This window comes from Diadema antillarum, unplaced genomic scaffold (genome assembly GCF_040938485.1).
Source record: "Diadema antillarum isolate AM-2024a unplaced genomic scaffold, OU_Dant_1.0 scf00000029, whole genome shotgun sequence".
NCBI lineage: Eukaryota > Metazoa > Echinodermata > Echinoidea > Diadematoida > Diadematidae > Diadema > Diadema antillarum.
In genome coordinates this window covers 4,865,188-4,877,629 of record NW_027270918.1, presented here as the reverse complement: position 1 = coordinate 4,877,629, position 12,442 = coordinate 4,865,188, and the positions used below count along the sequence as shown (strand labels likewise).

The 12,442-nt window shown below is 39.5% G+C and overlaps 1 protein-coding gene across 1 annotated transcript in view; it reads left to right on the top strand.

Moving 5' to 3' along the window:
- The window catches only part of LOC139738421 (polypeptide N-acetylgalactosaminyltransferase 2-like), a 166,508-nt gene that overhangs the window by 59,072 nt on the left and 94,994 nt on the right, over positions 1–12,442 (top strand). The window contains exons 4-5 of the mRNA XM_071649061.1: positions 2,762–2,829; positions 7,253–7,318. Coding sequence (XP_071505162.1) covers positions 2,762–2,829; positions 7,253–7,318 — 134 coding nt within the window. The remainder of the gene's footprint in view (positions 1–2,761; positions 2,830–7,252; positions 7,319–12,442) is intronic.

Below are 12,442 nucleotides of genomic sequence, written 5' to 3'. Positions count from 1 at the left end.
AGGAGATTTTATCTTATTTACAATCATTTTGATATCATAATACTTTCCCTGTTTTCAGTTCGCCATTACACTGCTGCTTGATCTTTTTCAGTAATACATGTAATCACACCAGAGATAAATCTCTCTTTATAAATTAGATCAGAATATATAGATTGAGGACCATTTTAAAAACATGATTTGTTATTTGATGTCAGCTTGAATCGTGGCATGGTAACCATCCGGACTCATGTATTGTGTGTTTCAAGTCTCTTGATACCTTTTGTTTATCTCTCATGGTTTCTTGTATCATATCAAAATCAAGCGCAATGACATTATGTAGACATTATGTATATTGGTGTGTATGAGATCAGAATGCACTTAAGAATTTCAAGTTAGAGCCATCAAATAAAATCAAACTGATTTAACAAGCAAGTACACTTGTAGATACCACATACTTACTTTAAAGTGAAAATGTAGTTCTCATATGCCTGCAGAACTGTGAAGAAATGTGTGAAATAACACAGAAATAGCAAGATTTAAGTTGGGTAACAACAAAAATGTGAAATATCAGCCAAAAAATTTGCTGGAAGTACTCCAGTCTTAGAGCATACCTGATTGGGGTTCCTACATATTTTTTTTATATTTTTTTATAATCAGTTATCAATAATTAACAAATTGAGCCACAGCAGTATCCAGCCGAAGTGAATCACATGCAGCTTGTTTGAAATATGCTTACAAGGGCACATTACAATTAACATATCAATTTATTTATGATAACTATTGAGAATAGTGATAGTAGATATTGTAATTGTAATTTTTTTTTGTATTATAGGTTGATCTCTTTGTGCAGTGGTTAAGATGAATAAGATTGATTTTTTGTTATTCTATGCATTTTTTTCATTACTTTGCTGTATCTTTTGTGTATTTTTAATGTATTCATGGTCCTTTGTTAACAATGTCTGTAATTCAGCTCCCGGCTGCGATGGATATTGATCAATAAAACACCTTTCAATCAATCAATCAATCAATCAATCAATCAATCAATCAATCAATCAATCAATCAATCAATCAATCAATCAATCAATCAATCAATCAATCAATCAATCAATCAATCAATCAATCAATCAATCAATCAATCAATCAATCAATCAATCAATCAATCAATCAATCAATCAATCAATCAATCAATCAATCAATCAATCAATCAATCAATCAATCAAATCAATCATCATACATAACATTCTACCCACCTAAAACTGAATGGGAGGGGGCTTCAAGAATAAAAGTTGTGTTCTACAATCGCCATCATTTCACACCTTTAATCTCAAAATACTCCAAAACAACTCAATATCCTGATAGATCATGTCCCCCAGACAAGTTTCTTAGTAGACTCTTTCAGTATATTGTAAGCAAATTCCAAATGGTGGAAGATGAATTTTGAGCCCTCTTGAGAACTATGTTTTGGCTTTAATGGTGATAGAGTATATTTGTGATCTTGTGTAAGCAAACAACATCAAAATCCGACAGTTAGTAGCATCTCTCATCAATCTCCATAGCCAGCTGGGAGCAATGGTAAATAATTCACTCCCTCTCAATTTGACCAGCACATGAAATATTAACCAAGCTGGGTGCAAAATACACAGGCCCCCAAAAGACTTCTCAGATCTGGGTGAGGGCCTTGGTAAGACACGTAGCTAAATCGTGTCGTTTGCTCAACCTCTACAATTCAACACCTCATCCATACTCAGGGGGCAAAGTTGAAGATATCAAATTTACATATGCCACCTGATTTCAGTAAAACATTCATGAGAGTAGTACCGGTGACTATTAAATCCAGGATTGAAGAACAAAAGAGAGAGAAAAAAAATCTGATTTGGTTGCTTTTCAGCTTAGTTCATGTGTGCCTCGTTCAATGTGATCATGCGATTCCTTGTGTCAGCCATTCAGAAAAGAAATCCTGTCACACCTTGGGAATTAATGCAACTGAATGTCGCAGTGGGATTTCAAGCACTCTTTTGTGAGACTTCATTGTTGGGTTGAGTGCTGTAGAATGGAGACTGATGATTTTTGTTGCCCTATTGTCGGTAGACATGATGCACAGTTTATGTTCCACTGAATTGTGGGAACGTGCTCAACCCTGTCTCTCCTAGATATGTCTGTATTTGTTTTGTTTTTTTCCCCCTTCTTTTTTGTTTTCAAGCATGGTGTTATGTGGATGTAGTGAAAATGTTTACAAGACCACACTTGGGTGTAAAGTGCCTGGGGAAAATAAGCTGTGAATATCAAGTGACATATGGCTTGTCAGGGTGTTGTTACATCCTTGTCATGATTGAAAATTTTGTCCGATATCTTACCATGCCATGAAATACCAGTAAATGTATGTTGTCACCCAGATTGGTTTTCAGACAATTTTCTTCCCCAAAATGCAGTCCATAATTTGGCCTGTTTTTGCCTGTAATGCTGCCCACCATATATTGCCCTCAATTCTTAAACCACCAATTTTCCAAAGTTGATTTCCACCGCTGTACTCTCTTTTAACCCATTGAGGATGGGCTGATTTAGCTTTAACACACATTTCCCATAGACACCAACCCTAGTATACTTGGGCTTAGTCTTCAACGGGGTAATGCACAGAGTCGCAACTGGCCCAAAGTGACAAGAGCAATCAAATTATGCCAGCCTGATAATGTATATTTCACTCCACCTGACCCACTTGCCCATTCCATTTTTTTTAAGTGGCTACATGTTAATGTCTACTCTCATTTCTATCATTTCCATGCAGTGTCCTGAGCAGAAGTCCCCCTCATCTCATCAAAGAGGTCATACTCGTCGATGACTGCAGCGATGATCGTAAGTGAAAGATTGCGCACACAATATCATTATTTACATATCATGTGCTGTACATTGCAATTTCCAGTGTTTGGGACAATTTTCTGCTCAGATGCATGGGTGTTGACTGTCTTCCTCGTAAAGTTCAAAATTTAGGGGTCGAGGGAAATAGATTGAGGTACTGTAGCTCATCGTGCTCATCAGGGACTATGTGTAATGATCCATATTAATGGTAAAGGACAGATAAGATCCCATACCGATGAGAATTTTGCAGGCAAGATGAGGTAACCTTGAACTGAATGCTTCATATTAAAAAGTGAGCAGAAAATTTAAGGATGCAAAAGTAGGGGCTCTCGTTCAACAACAGTGGAAATCTACAGAGACTCCAACCCCAAGCACCTTCTGATCTGGAGATTCTCCCGCCCGAAACCCCTAGCAAACAGGAGACTCAAAGTTGATGTGTGCGAAGCGCGAAGTTCCTAGGGTTCTAGATGCTCTCTGGTGCTATCTAAGGCTAATTTTTCCAACATACGATAGCAATAAGTAAGAAGTCCTTTCCACCGGGAGACACAGAGCCAGGGTGGGAGAAATCAAATCTCCAGCGGGAGAACGGGAGATTCTGCAAAAATGGGCTTTCGGCGGGAGATCTCCCGTCGAAAACGAGAGAGTTGGAGTCTCTGAATCTATTCATTCAGTGGAAGCATCTGTTTCTTATTTTTTAGACACTTTGAAGCCTGTTAACCCTTTAGCATGGCACTGTCTGTGGTTCTTACATGTTGGTATGTGTGTGAGCATGACTATCGGTATGTGAAAATTAGTATGCCTGTCTAGCGCTGGCTCATTTATTGCAATCTGCATCACCTTACTTGAGCACTTTCATCTCCAAAGATAGTATGAAGAGTGTCTGGATGCCAATTACTTAACAAGGAAGCTTTACATGCATGATTATACCTTTGCTTTCCCTAGTCTATTTTGGTGTGGAAATGTCATGTCAAATCAGGGTAGAATACTTTGTCCACCCACTTCAGTTACTGGGTGCACTGTGGCAAAGTGGATAAAAACTCTTGACTTGCGATGGGAGCTTTCTTGTTCGAAGCCCACCAAGTGTCTACCTCCTTGGACAAGATGTTTTTATCCACCTTATCTCTCTTGCCCCAGGTGTATAACAGAGCTACCAAGTCTCACGCATTCTGCGTGAGACTCCAGCATTTAGGGGCCATCTCACGATCTCACGCATGACACCCATTTTTCTCACGCATCGGGCGAAGTCTGCATCTTGGGCCTGTAATAATGAGCATAGCTCAAAAGATTAAAGTGGTAGTTGCAGTTGAAGGTATATTTCCCTTTTGTCTTTCAAAATAAGTAAAAAATAGTCACTTAAGTAGGCACCTGATCGCACCATTAAGAGCTAAAAAGCCTAAAAATTGAAAAAGCTCCCTACCGTGGGAGGCCTAAGGGGGGAAAAACCCCTCCCACACCCTCGCTCGCGCACACATTCGCATGCCGAGATGCCGAGTCATGAAAATCTCACTCATAATTTTTTTTTTGAACTTGGCATCCCTGGTATAAATGGGTACCCGGCAAAGCTAGTATGATAGTAATGGGAGCACCCTGTGGTGGAGCACAGGCAACACTGAAGAGGCTACCCTGGATGAGAAGACCGTATTGTTATTAGTTCATAGTCAGTAAATGACTGGTAATCTTTTAGATCACATTGGATCAATTTTCAGTTCTTCAGAATGACAGATACCATCTAAAATGGGCTGTTTGAAATTCCATCTTCCCTCCCACCTCTTAATCTCGTACAAGAGTATTAAGACATCTCTTCATATCTGCGACACACAATCTCCTGGCAGAGTTTATATGCGGTCATCACTCATGTAGCGAAATTAGAACTGTGTGGGGTCTGTTTAGGGGAGTGAACTCTGTTACATTACAGATATGACCACGAAGTGATAAAATGTCTTTGTTTTGTATTGTGTGTGTGCACTCAGCATGGTGACAGCATCTTTAATGCAATATAGGGCTTTTTACACTTGTGTTTCTTAACCCCGGACTTTCTCTGACCCAGGACTATCGTTAGTCCCGTACCAATTTTTTCAGCTTTTTACACTCGCCAATTAGTCCCGTACTATCTCTTGTCCGGGGCTAAGGAGAAAACTGACCTTTTTACACTCGTATTTCTTAGCCCCGGACTTTCCAAACCACATGAATATTCATAATTACGCAGTGTACTGTACACGTACACGCACGCACCGGCAGCACTTGATTACCTCGTTTCTGATTGGTCAGTGAGGGTCGGACTTCGTCTCCGTCGCTTAGCCCAGGATTATTTTTTCGTTCTGTTTACACTCACTTGCTTGGCACCGCAATTGCGGTGCTAACCCCTGCTATTTTGCAGGGCCAGATAGTACCGTACTATCGGTGGGGCTAGCCCACTTTGGCAAAAACGAGTGTAAACAGAAAGTGGGCTAAGGATAGTCCCGTACCAACGGTGGGGCTAAGGCCCCCCCTTAGCCCCACTGTTGGTCCGGGGCTAAGCAAAATTTTACAAGTGTAAAAAGCCCTTATATGTATTCCATCTGCACATGCACCATTTTCCACTTAAAGAAATAAGAGCTGGTCTTCTTGAAACAGTTGGGAAGAATCTTAGGTGAGCTTACCATCTGGAGAACTTTGTCTGTAGATCAGTGAAGTAAGCGGACAAATTAGCAAAGGTTTTAGTGAAATTGCATCAGTACTAAAAACATGATGATTGTTTGCATGTTGGAAAATCATCTGATGTGGCATGGCGCACCCTCAAAGTAGTCATCCAGTGTGTGACTTTGACAGCACCAGAATGTGATCTAATTATTTTCCTCTACTTTTTAATGCTCATGCTAAATCAATATTTACATAATACAATATAGAAGATGCTTGTGTGATGGGCTGTATTCACTCCACATTAATTCTAATACTCATCCAACTGCCAGCAGAACCCATATTTTTGTAAACAATATCAAGATTTCAGTGACTCATGGGAGAAATAGATTAGAGGTTGTCACTGCTTCCGCCGTGACTTATGTCCTTGTTTGATTCCTTCATAAGAAAGGCACATCAATCAATGTATCGGGTTTGACATACGATGGGATCATCTCCCACAGACGTTTGAGAGTCTTATTGATCATCGGGATTCCAAGATCTCAGCAGGGCAGATCGTTCGCATATTTCTTCGCCTGAAGAGGTTCTGAAGTTTTCAGCATTTTGATCTGGGAACATTGCCCCTGAATATGATTTTATGTTTTTTATTCAAATATATAAATATGAAGTTATCAAATGATTGATAATATCCTTGAATCAGAAAAATAGAGCAAAGCATCTGAGTGCAGTCTGGTAGGAAACTTTCGCCAGAGTAATTTCAGTCATTGAATGTTCGCCCATGCAGTTGAATAGGGGCATGCAGTTGAATAGGGGCACCCGGACATGATAAAAAATTCAACGCTGATTATTTCTAGATCTAAGTATTACCTTCAGGTTTTGCTCACTGTGAGAGATGTGAAGCTCAGTATTTTCTTGGGTTGGGAATCAGACCATGTTTTAATTGACGCTAATCACAGTGGTTTTGTTTGCATGTTTTTGTTTGTTTGTTTGTTTGTTTTTTGGGCTCATCAGCTCTCTGATATGCTGATGATGTACAATTTTCTCTCAAATTTAGACAAATTTGTAAGGTCCACATATTAGATGTAGTCCTAAAGGCCCGAATTCATGAAGGTTACAATCTTGTCCATGGTTTAAACCATAGACAAAGACTGTAGTTTTGTATTGGGCGCCAAGTGTGGCATGGCCTATTTTGTTGTGAAATCAGTCATTTCGTCGACAATATGACCATATCGTTAACGAAATGATCGTTTCGTCGACGAAATGTTGTCATCACGTTACGAAATGGTAATTTTGTTGACGAAATGACTGATTTCATAACCAAATAGGCCATGCAACACTTGGTGTCCCATGGTCTTTGTCCATGGTTTAAACCATGGACAAGATTGTACCACCTTTGTGAATTCGGGCCAAAGAGTGGAGCAGCGTGATGACTGGCAAGATTTGACCAATTTATTCATTTAATGTAATAGTTATTAGTAATCAATCTGTGTTTAAATCGGAATTTGATCAACTTTGACAAACCAATGAGGGAGGGAAAAGAATTGTACATTTTATCCAATTAGTCATATTGACATGATGAGCTTACTGGTAAGCACATGTTTCCCCTAAAACATTTTTTGAACAGTCAAAACAATGTTGTGATAGTCCTGTCAAAGTTGTCTATTGGTAAGGATCCCTGTGCAATAATTTGTTCTACAAATCCAAGTTTCATTGCAACAGTGTGTAATATTTGCAAATTACTGATTAATAGATACGTACTTTGCAGTGAAGTTTTATTTGTAAATTTTCTGTTCTCATTTTTCAGCCTCTGACGGAGAGATTTTAACCAGTATACCCAAAGTGAAACTGCTACGCAATGAAGTCAGGGAAGGTAAGCATTGACTACAGCAAGAACCCAAACCCAAAGAGCAATGTGGATTGAGTGAAAGCAGCAACATTAGTAGAACACATCAGTGAAAGTGATTGCATCGATTGTCCTCTTTTCCTCAAACTTTCACTGATGTGTTCTACTAATATTTCTGCTTTCACTCAATCCACATTGCTCTTTGGGTTTGGGTTCCCTTTGAAGACCTGACAGCGTGTGAATTTATGGAGCTGCTAGCCTGGTTTGGATATATTTGAGAATCCTCATAACGAATTGTATACAGCTTTATCAGTGATGAGTATGTCTTGTACACACAAAGCTGAAGAGTGCCAAGTGGAGTAGACCATTACCGATGATCGTAACGATGCACATATTCGCTGACCGGTGCTGTTGGTGGTTTTCGAATGCACCTTGATCAGCAAATGAATTGGGCCAACCACAAATTCTCACACTGCCGGGCCTTTTAGATAATCATTTTAGATGTCTTTTGCTTGTATTGAATGCTTTTAATGGTTACTCTTGAGTCTCAGTTCATGTAGGAACTTTAATCTTACACACAGCATCCTTATAAGTAATTGGCATATTATGTCATCAAAATTTATCAATTACAGCAGCCACCCTTAGTAGGGAAAATGTTTGAATGAGATTAATTAGTGTGTTCATGTACATGAAATGTCTGTATCACATAGGAAATGGAAATATTCTGTAGCTTTTTCGTCTTTATCCAAAATCAAGTAAGAATAGATTCATATTCTGATGCATGTTTATAACTGATATTATCATCGTTTGAAAAGGACAGTCATTTTACAGTAACAATAGAGCACCAAAGTGTGATGTCATGGCCATTCATCGCCATGGAAACTGGTTCTAAACAACCTCAGCTGGCCTGAAATATGAACACTACGATTGCTAATCTTGCTCACACTTGGTTCCAACCCAAGCTTTAACAAAAGACTGACATCATCACATTGGTACTCTATGCAGACCTTTGAAACAACGGCAAAATAATTATATTTCATCTGCTTGAGACATTTGATTAATAGCCACAGTGATGCTCTCATACATAAGACGTTTGTTTTCATCAAGTGACTGAAGTCCCTTTCAGACAGATCAACTTCTCGTATAATCATTATGATGTATGGATATATGGCGTATTGATATGAGTCCATTTAGATGCAACACCCCGTTATTCGATAATAGTATGGGAGCATTCAGATGTCACGCTCAGTTGAACTTTCTTGGGAAGCTCATGAATATAAACGAGTCTCTCCATTGCGCAGCACAACTTTGTGCAGGCTTTGAGCTTCATGTTTATACTTCGTGCTGGACTCATCTGTAGTAGAGGTCAGGCCCTAAGCACGCGTTGTGAATAAGTCCTGCCTACTTATACGACATATGGATAAGCAAGAGCATTCAGACACAAAAAATTTTGTATGGATATCGCAAGATTGGACGAAACGATGCTCAAAACATCGTTTTGAAAAATATGCTATATTGAAACGATGTATCGATATGTGGGCATTCAGACGGGGAAAAAATGTGTTATATCCATAGAGAACTCTCTTGTCTGAAGGGGGAGTTAGTGAGGCACTTAAAGAGACCCCTGGGAGAAAAAGGTAAACCCCCCCCCCCCCCCAAAAAAAAAAAAAAAAAAAAAAAATTAAGGAACCATGTTTACTTCTCATTTTCCTTCCCCATAGGCCCAACTAAAATACTGCCCTACAGTCTGCCTTCTCTGTAGTGAAGACCTAATGTATAATCATGGAGGTACCCCTATCTCAATGGTGTAAGGCTACTTCTTCAGACTAGAGAAGGATTTGCCATAGGGATTTCTCCTTGGATGACCCATACTGCCACTCTGCATTATGGTACAGGTGCATAAACCACAATGTACCTGTCTGGTATTAAATGCCCATTTATACTGGGCTTTTAGAGTGCTTCAGGAGCGCTGCCGAACCCCTCTCAGCTCTATATGAACCATCAGTTGGGACCTGGAGAACTCCTAAGTTATGCCCCTTCTCAAGGCTAGGTTCAGGAACGCTCCTGAAGCACTCTAAACTCTGTACAAACGGTCAACAATGTTTAGAGTGCTCTGAAAGGGTATGTAGTGAGCGCTGTGCCTACAGTTTAGGTCCTACATGTTCGAAGTTCCCCGCATACCGAAGGTCACCATGACATTTATGTCCCTCTCGTACAGTCACTTTGCATGGGGTCTAGGCGAGTGGTGATCTGTACGAACAGACACAGAGGGGCGTAAAGTCAATGCGCTTCATGAGCGCTCCTGGGCCCAGCTGCGTGTATAAATGGGGTTCAAGCGTCTTTTTTTTTTTTGGGGGGGGGGGGGGTGGACAGGAGGGTTTTTGACATTAAAGTTTTCTGCCAAGAGATTGCAAGGTGTTCCTTTGATAGGAATTTGCTTGTACACAAAGAGTGTTACAGCACATACAGGGGAGTTCTCTTCAATCAATAAAAATATTAGAAATACGTAAATGTTTAGCATTTGTCAGCTGATACTTGTGTCTACAGATGGTTTAACAAGAGCCATCTGGCTCAGATGACTAGTACCCCTTTCAGTAACTCCTCTGGCTCGGGGCTTGCCCGAGCTAAGTCGTAAAAATATTGAGTTTATGAATGGGTCAGGCCAAAGTGTATTTTGGTGCTGAAGCTAGCACCAGGTGCGGGCCAGGCTCGGGCCTGGTGCCGAATGAAGAGTTTATGAACAAAAGCAGCGCCAGGCTCGGGCCAAAATTCCTTCCACGGTCAAAGGTCACGATTACCTGTCCCATGCATTTTGCCGGAGCGCGCGTTCATTCAGTAACATGGTAGTTATCCCTTACGTGGCTGAGTTCGTGAATGGGTCATCGTGAAAGGAGCGTGGCTCTGGTCTAGTTACTGAATGCAACTTTTACTGCTTGGCGCGGGCGAAATTAGCTTCGGCCAGAAGCTGGCCAAAAATGCATGAGTTACTGGAAGGGGTGTAAGATTTCAGAAAATATTTCTTTGTATAGGTATGCCATGCCATGCACACATGCTAACAACCACCCCCCCCCCCCCCCCCCCCCCCCCCCGAAAAAGAAAAGATGGGATTTGTCATATTAGTTGCATGAAAAGTATCAACATCCTCTGACTTTGAACACACAAACAATGTGATGTCTTAAGCATAGTTGAGATGAAATGTTAATTCATTAAACTAAAATTGCTCTAGGGGAGTTTCATACTCAAACAAATGAGGAAACCTTCTTTTTGTTTCAACTTCACTTTTGTTGCTGCCTCCATGGCCATTCTGAGATGCCAGGAGGAGAACTTATTTTCATCATTCCCTAACATCAAATCATAATTGATGTGATATTTGTCTGAATTTTGCATTTATTCAGAGTAACCCTGTCATGTTGGAGGAGTACGGTTGTGTTTATTTCCCCTTTAAAAGCTCTTATCTCCTAGATAGTTTCCTTTTCCTTACTCATGCATGACACACACACACACACACACACACACACACACACACACACACACACATACATACATACATACACACCCACACGCATATACAGACCAAGGCTGAAATGAAAGGAGAAAGGATGAACATTTGTCAATGGAAGGCCAGCCAAGTAATGGTTGCAAGGTTAGAAAGGAGAAAAAAAAGCAACAAAAAAGTAGACACAAAGAACCAGTTGCTTACCAACAAACACTAGTGACAAGGGGGAGGGTGGAGAAGGGAGAGAGAAGAGAATTATATAGAATACCTCAATGAAATAGGTATGACTTATCTGGCATGGAGCCAGTACCCATAACTTGCAGAATATTAAAACATTTAATGTTTAATATAGAAATATGCTAATCTCAGCTAAAAAAGAAAGCTGACATGAATACACACATACACACACAATGTAGATATTTGTACATACTGTATTTATGAATAACTTCTGTGTTCTTATTCAGCTGAAAATAGCTATACGTGTATCTCTTTATTCAGACACTAATGTTCTGCCATGGACGAGTACTGCTTCTATGCCACATTAATATATCTGCCATATATGAATGTATATATATATATATATATATATATATATATATATATATATATATATATATATATATATATATATAGCTGGATATACCATGTATGCCAGACATAGTAATCTGGCATGGAACCAGTAGCGGCCTACCTGTCCTCGGAATATATAGGGCCTAGGCCTACTTTTCTTACTGCCAGAACACGTGTCAGTCTAATTCAGGACTTGGCACAATAGTTTTAAAGCTGTTATTTATTTGTAGTTTGTATTGTCTGTCTGTGTATATCTGTTTCATTTTTTTGTCTTGCCTTCTAGAGTATGCGAAAGGGTTCCTTTGCCAACCTTGCAAAAAAAAAAAAAGAGAGAAAAGATAAAAAATACATGTTCTGTCGTGCAGCAACAGAGTGAATAACCTTAAAATCAAATGAAGTAAAAGCCCCAAAAAGCATATGTCTACTACGTGACTTGGAGCCATTCAATTTCCCTCAAAGCACTATTTTATTTCCTTGTATAGTTTGTCAAACATTTTTTTCCCTAATATTTGAATGTGCAAACCACATTTCAAGCTTGACTGATGTCCATGTTGTGTTAAGGCTGAAACGTGAGAGGTGCGACAGCATGTTTTTATTTGTATGCACTATTCACAAAGGCCCAAGTCATGCTTCATAGATTCCATTGTATAATCTACTGTAAGACATTACTTCTCTTAAGCCTTGCAGTGTATGCATGGAATCTTTTCTGAAGGCATTTGAGTATCTACAACCCCACAAAGCCATCTAGAACTCATACCCTGTTCATTGCTGTATTTGAGGTGAAAATTTTCATTTCATCTTTGCCATGTTGTCTTGAAACACTCCAATTGCACTATATATATATTTTTTTTAACAGGTGGCTAAAAATCAAATTCCAGCACTAAGACAAATACAGGGCTTCCACTATTCTGATATGACTCAGACCATTGTCTCTCTGATTTTATGACCCAGTAAATGATCAAGGCAATCTATAATGTATGTTCTTGGTGCTTTTATAAAAGTAGTATTCATGTCATATTTAAAAAAAAATGATCTTGCTTATGCTCATGTTGAACTATTGTATAGCTATGTCATAACCCTCAAAT